Source organism: Ipomoea triloba, chromosome 12 (assembly GCF_003576645.1).
Source record: "Ipomoea triloba cultivar NCNSP0323 chromosome 12, ASM357664v1".
NCBI lineage: Eukaryota > Viridiplantae > Streptophyta > Magnoliopsida > Solanales > Convolvulaceae > Ipomoea > Ipomoea triloba.
The window spans coordinates 25,037,284-25,043,982 of record NC_044927.1 but is presented as its reverse complement, the minus strand read 5'-3'; the positions used below and the strand labels follow the sequence as shown (position 1 = coordinate 25,043,982).

At 33.5% G+C, this 6,699-nt stretch overlaps 2 protein-coding genes across 3 annotated transcripts in view; both read left to right on the top strand.

The window, feature by feature from the left end:
* Nucleotides 1–2,583, top strand: part of LOC115998153 (protein YIPF1 homolog) — a 4,885-nt gene extending 2,302 nt beyond the window's left edge. Inside the window, exons 4-6 of the mRNA XM_031237641.1 lie at nucleotides 882–1,047; nucleotides 1,609–1,882; nucleotides 1,998–2,583. Coding sequence (XP_031093501.1) covers nucleotides 882–1,047; nucleotides 1,609–1,882; nucleotides 1,998–2,192 — 635 coding nt within the window. The 3' untranslated portion in view covers nucleotides 2,193–2,583. The remainder of the gene's footprint in view (nucleotides 1–881; nucleotides 1,048–1,608; nucleotides 1,883–1,997) is intronic.
* Nucleotides 2,584–5,066: 2,483 nt separating this feature from the next.
* The window catches only part of LOC115998159 (CASP-like protein 5B3), a 4,844-nt gene continuing 3,211 nt past the window's right edge, over nucleotides 5,067–6,699 (top strand). Inside the window, exons 1-3 of one of the 2 annotated variants that reach the window (XM_031237648.1) lie at nucleotides 5,067–5,308; nucleotides 5,400–5,657; nucleotides 6,521–6,653. In XM_031237648.1, coding sequence (XP_031093508.1) covers nucleotides 5,527–5,657; nucleotides 6,521–6,653 — 264 coding nt within the window. In that variant the 5' untranslated portion in view covers nucleotides 5,067–5,308; nucleotides 5,400–5,526. Of the gene's footprint in view, nucleotides 5,658–6,520; nucleotides 6,654–6,699 lie in introns of both variants that reach the window. The other variant, XM_031237647.1, reaches the window with a different exon arrangement.

Here is a 6,699-nt window from a genome sequence, read left to right as displayed (position 1 = left end):
TTTTTTTTTTTTTTTTTTTTTTTTGGGGGGGGGGGGGTCGGGGTATTTGGGTGAAATAAGTTTAGTATTTTTTTAGGATCACAGGCCATTGTAAAGCAGTAGAAATACTCCAACTAGCACTTAGGTCAAGAAAAAAATTGATTATATTGTTAACCTGTTACATTGTTCACTTGATGCATCTTAGGTCCGGCACATATGATATAACTTGATGGAAATGAAGTTGGGAATCAAAAAGGGTCGAAAGACAATTAATATCTTAGATACGAGGTTCACTTCACTTCCCAAAAATCCTGGTCCAGAACATAGTATGATGACTTTTATACTCTGTTGCTGTTTCAAGTTGGGTCCTATTATGTTATGTAGTTTATATTTTGGAGGTGCATTGGGTCCTATTCTGTTTCCAATGCATTCATGTGAAGATTTTATAATAAATTGAATGTCATGTCTTGAATGTAAAATTACTTCAACTCTTCAAGTAACAATGGAAGTTAGGTAGAGTTAGGGGGCCAGTGGGGGGATCAGAAGGTGGGATAGAGACGGGGAGTATCACTTAAAGAACAAATGTATGAGACTATTACCTGGGCCAATTTCTTGCTCAAACCAGTTTAGTTAGTTCACTTTGACCCTTTGAAATTGGATTGGTCTTGGTTTTATGTTTTTCAAAACCTATTTATGACCCACCATTATCTGGCCCAATACACATATGTTCCTATGGCAAGGACTTCTATTGAGAAGTATTATTGGGGATGTTATTCAATATTCAAGTTGCCTTTGGGTGTTGATAAATTTAAAGTGTATTTCCATTTTTGGAAAAGATTATTCCTAAACAGAAGTACCATTTTTGGAAAAGATTTTTCCTAAAACTTGCATATCTTATGCAGAAGGAGATGGGAAACAATCAACAAACAACTGGAAAGGAGTACTTAGCGTCTCATCGTATACCCAATATTTTAATGTAGATACAGACGTTGTCATGAACAGATTGATGAGCTCTTTAAATCCTACAACTGGAGATTTCTTCAGCAAAATTGATGCTAACCCTGATCTGTAAGTCATAAATACCTTTACAAATTACTAGTTTTGGTGGGTTTCTTTCCCATCCCTATTGAAGATGTTCTATTAACTTGCATGAGTCTGATTCTGCAAATATGTTCTTATGAAACTGGAAAAGGAAATGGAGATAAAAAAAAATGTATATAATAATTATCCTTATTAAGTGTTCTATAACTGTATCTTTCTTGCTCCTCAGCTCTATGTAACAATAACAAGAAGTCAACCAATAAATAAATAAATAAATCAGAGGGCAAAATATGATAAGGAAATTTTTTGGTGTAATGGGAATACAAAAACCTTCCCCTTTTGAAGACCCAATCAAGTTGTCTAATACCTTTGTCCCTTTAATGTGATTTTACATGGAACTATGCATACCACATTACCACTATAGGAGTAGTTTTAACATTTTTCACATATCTTGTGGTGTTTCCGTATGTGTCATAATGGTGCTGCTTTCACTCTTTTGGAATTTCTTTTTCATCTTTGCTGCCTTTATGTTTCCGTTTCTAAATTTCATATACACTCATTTCCTTTTTGTTTGCATTCTTATTTCAGTTACGGGCTCATCTGGATTTCAACCACATTGGTATTTGTACTTTCCTCCTTTGGAAACTGTGCCACATATATAATGCGCAAAAGGAGTGAAACTGTGACTTCTTGGACCTTTGATGTCAGCTATGTAAATGTGGCAACATGCACAATATATGGTTATACATTCATTGTTCCGCTGGGTTTTTACTTCTTGCTGCAATACCTCGGCTTAAATGCTAGCATCATACGTTTTTGGTGCTTGTGGGGATATTCCTTATTCATCTTTATTCCTACTTCTGTAAGTCTACTGTATATCGCATCTTTATTCATACTCCCTTCATAACAATCTCTGGCAAGAGTTGTTCCCTTATTTTTGTCAAGGTGTGATAAAGAGATCCTTTTTTATATTGCAGTTTCTCTTAATGATTCCAGTGGAATTTCTAAAGTGGATCATCATATTACTCACTGGTGGTGCATCGGGTGGCTTTGTTGCATTAAATCTTAAGAACCACCACATACAGACAAACGATCTTTCTCTTGTGCTGGTTGCTGCTTTTGTTCTACAAATGGGTTTGGCAATCTTCATCAAGATGTGGTTTTTCCGTTAAGCTTGGTTTGGTAGCCCAAGGTGTGCTGTGGTCTGTAAGAGAAATTTGGGGTGATGAAGTAAGTCCTCGTTCTTGAATTACAATTTTCAGCAGCTTGCATAGTTATGGAGCACTTGGAGTGTGAGGTCTAGAGATATGCATTTGGTCTATATGACAGTTGACACTTGCAATGTTTTAGGGTTTGACATGCTTTTTGGTGTACGGCTTTTTAGGATATATCCATCGGGAAAGTAATTGTAGTTATAGCCTTGTTTGAGGAACTTCTTTTATTGAAACATCCTTGTAAGATAAAAACTGCTTGTTGAAGACAGTATTTTGCTACACTTGTGGTTGTTTTACGTGTTGTAACAGTTTTTGCCGTGAGCTTAAAGAAAGTATTCTTTCATTTATACACACCATTTCATGAACATGCATCAATAGGTCTAACGAACATATTGTCATGGTGTAATCATGTGGCAGGTCTTTGTAAACCTTTCAATATTTGTGGCTTGACTTGTACTTGTTTCTTATAGTTTCAAGTTTCAACCTAAAATGGTAATAGGTTGAAACTTGAAAGTGTATTTTGGGTTTGAAAATACACACTGCCGTCTCTGTCTTGGTTGTTGGTTTTGTGATTTAGCTCGCTAGTCAACGTCTGAATATACTTCTGAGTTGTGGTCTGTCAATTTGGGTGCAGGTGGAAAATACAGGAATTGTTGTTAGGCTTACCTTAGAGCAAGGCCAATGGGTGTTTATTAATTTTAGTATTTCATATAATACGGAGTAATAATATAATAATAATAACCCACAACTTAAGATTGTAAAAGCTCATGTGTGTGAAAAGAAATAGATAAGAATGGAATGATGTAGCTTTATAATTTTGCTTTTTCTTATTTGGAGTCTCAGTATCTTCTGGTATACAAGTCTTTAACTACTTGTGATTACAATCCTAGAATGTCATTAGTGACATCGAAAATGACAATTTGTAGAACTAATGCCCTGTTTGGTTGGATGTAGTTTGGGGGAATTGCAATTCAGTGAATTTTCAAACTACAGTGTTTGGATGGGTTCCAAATGATGAATTGCAATTCATGGGCCCCATGAATTGCAATTCGGTGGAGAGGAGGGGCAATTCATTGGTGTAAAGACAATTTTGCTCCTCCTCCCATACCCTTGTATTTTTTTTTAAAAATTTTTTGAAAGAATTATTATTATTAGTTTGAAAGAATTATTATTATTATTATTAAGAATTATTATTATTACTACTATTACTATTACTACAACATCTACCACAACATAAGGGCATTTTAGTCATTTTGTCGCTTCTTACCTTTCAATTTCCTGTACTCCTATTTCTGCATACCAAACACTGTAATTTCAATTTATACTTTATAATTGCAATTCCACCGAATTACAATTCTTTTTCCCCCTAATTCCTTCCTCCCAACCAAACGCCCCGTAAGTTCTTTGGTGGGGTGTATACTTCATTGTCATGCTAAATCTTGAAAAATAATTTATGACTTAATTGATTATGATAAATATATTTTTTAAACTTTAAAAATTATAAATGTTGACTGGTAGTCTCTTTAGATTTAAAATGTTTCTAAAATAGATTTTGATATATGCAAAATTTAAATTCATATGGCTGATGGGGTTATATGTAAAATCAATAATCGATTATTGTATTAATATAATAATAAATTAATTAAAAAAAATATAATTTTTGCAGTAGTGTAATATAACCATTACAAATTCATGAAATGAAATTAATCAATTGTTACATAACATTATTATAATAATAGATTCAAAGAAAATACTCCGTACAAGGTAAAAAAGGTTGATAGGACCCACTAGGATGGATTATAAAAGAAGGCAAAATGAATATGATTGTAAAAGCGACATATTCATTTCCAACTTACAACATTTGGTTAAGCAATCCTTCACAATCAATTCTGTAAGTATACATATATGTCCCACCAAATGGATGTCACTATACCCATTTATACACTCATTCTAATCGTACCATTTACGGAATACTCACAGTTGACATGTATTCACTTTTAATTAGTAAACCTATGCTACTTTACCAAATAGCTAGCCGCTATAAACTTTCCTGTAAATCTATATATATATATATATATATATATATATGTTTAGATTTTTAATATTAAAATTGATATTATTGAATGTATGTAAATTTAAAAAATTAAATTTCAAAATAAGCATGCATTGACTGGTTTTTTTTAATAATAATAAATTTATAACAAATTTCATGAACCGAGACGATATTCTTTATATGCTCCTAACGTTTACATATGAAGAAATTGCATTCAAAACTAGGAGAAACCAACGAAATACTACTCCCAATAGTCGCGGGAGCTACTAAAATGGATTTTGTCTGCATGACTGCATTATTAGATAAATCACAATATTTTAAATTTAACTTTTTTGATTGAGTCGATTAGTTATAATAAGGTAAATTAGTTCATTTTTAGTGATTATGTGCTAATTAGACTCACAAGACGAGTTTTATCTAATATTGTTATGCACATCTTAAAAACTATTACTTTCAACAGGAATCAAAGAATTTTGTAATAGTGGGCGAACACTTTTGGAAGACAGACAAAGATTTAGTTGATTGTTATAAGATAACAATTCTTTTACTATAAAAGGTTTCAAACGTTCCGACGCCCTATTCTCTACGCAATTGTTTTTTTCCTCTTCTTTAACCCCTAGCAGAAATGATTTTTCAGACCCGTATTAAAAAAATTATATTTATTAATAAAATAAATTCACATGATCTACATAAATATAATTTTGTACGGTTTTTTTTTTTTTTTTTTGGCTGAAAATCTCGCTCCTTTAAACAAGCAAAGACAGGACAAAAAGCGTGGAAATAAGCCTTTTCACTGTTGGCAGTATGAAATGTCTGAAGTCTATGAATTGGTGCAATAACATTCTTCAAAGTTTGAAACTTTGACAAGAGCTGCTTATCTCAGCTTGATTTGATTATTATTATTCTATGCGGAGTGGTTTTTGTCTGGTCTGCAAATGCAGTGTTTTCTATTTGTTTCTTAGCTCCATCAAATGCCAATCGTGATCAAGAGATGTCAGATACGTGGGATAGAACAAAACTGGTAAAATATTAATATGAATTAGATTGTGCAAGAACAGGGTTTGTTTCTTATTTTAGGGTTTCTATGTTGTGATTTTGCTGTCAAATCTCAGCCACGGCTTCTGGTGAGGATGATCTGAAGATCTGAGGAAACATTCTGTTTTGTTCTTCTGTGAAAAGAGTATTCCTTAAAGAAAGATTCGATTTTGACTATTATATATATATTATTATAAAGAGAGTATGAAGGTGCTATTTGGGAGCCCAGGGACTGTGAGTGGGTTGTCTCTAAGGATTGGGCAGTCTGTGTTTGCAGCTGTTTCAATTGTGGTGATGGCTTCTGCTTCTGGATTCTCTATTGCCACTGCTTTCTGGTAGTATTTCTTCCTCTTTTACTTATTCTATTTTGTTTTCCTAATTTCTCTTTTTTCTTTCCCTGCCATTACACTTTGATTCCATATTTTGACATGGTGTGTATTTGAAGTTTTCTTTTTTTGGTTATTATATTGCTATGAAAGAAATACTATATATATCTTTTAATGTTTTCACCTATGTGTACTTTGGGCTATCCTTGAAATACTATATTAGAGTTTTGATTGCCCACTGGAGTATAGAAGCATTAAGTTGGGTTGGGAGAGTGGCTGATGTGATTGGCAAGAAAGTTTGTGCATTGTGAACTGGGACAATTTGTAAATTTCTGGACTAAACTAACTCTGTAAGCTTGTCTTTGCAAACAGATTATCTACTTGTCCCCTTGTAGAGTGTTGGGTTAGGTCGTTTTGCTTGATTAATGTATCATTGAGCTATAAAAATGTGTTTCTCAGCCCTAGCTGAGGCTGTATATGCCAAGTATTTTTTGTTCTCAAATAATGTCTTAAGGTAGTCTTTCACCTATTTTGATCACTATCTGCAAGTAAAAGCTCTATTCCTTGGTAACTTCTATTATCCATTCTTGTTTTCTTTCCTCAGAATCTTCTAGTCTGGTTTTGATGCTTCTTGACATTTCTTATGTTTTCCCTGTCTTGTAGCTGTGTTTAAACTTTAAAATAGTCAATCTAAAGCATCTTGTAGACTTGAAGCAGTCTGAGACTGGGCAGGACATATTAGTATATGAAATAACTGTCTTCTAATGCCCGAGGCATTGCTTTGAAATTCTTGATTGTTGATGATGTGTTGGGACCGTATCCTATATGGCTCGACTGTTTGCTTATGCAATTGCGTGTGCCTTTTGGCTCAGTTATTTAATTGCATCAATGGGGCTTCAAGTTTTGTGGAGCTTCGCACTTGCTTGCCTTGATGCTCATGCTTTGAGGATGAAAAGAGACATGCACACTCACGTCTTGGTGAGCCTGTTCGTTGTTGGTGATTGGGTACCGTCTACTTTCTCTACTCTTTTTTTTTTTTTTTTTTTTTTTT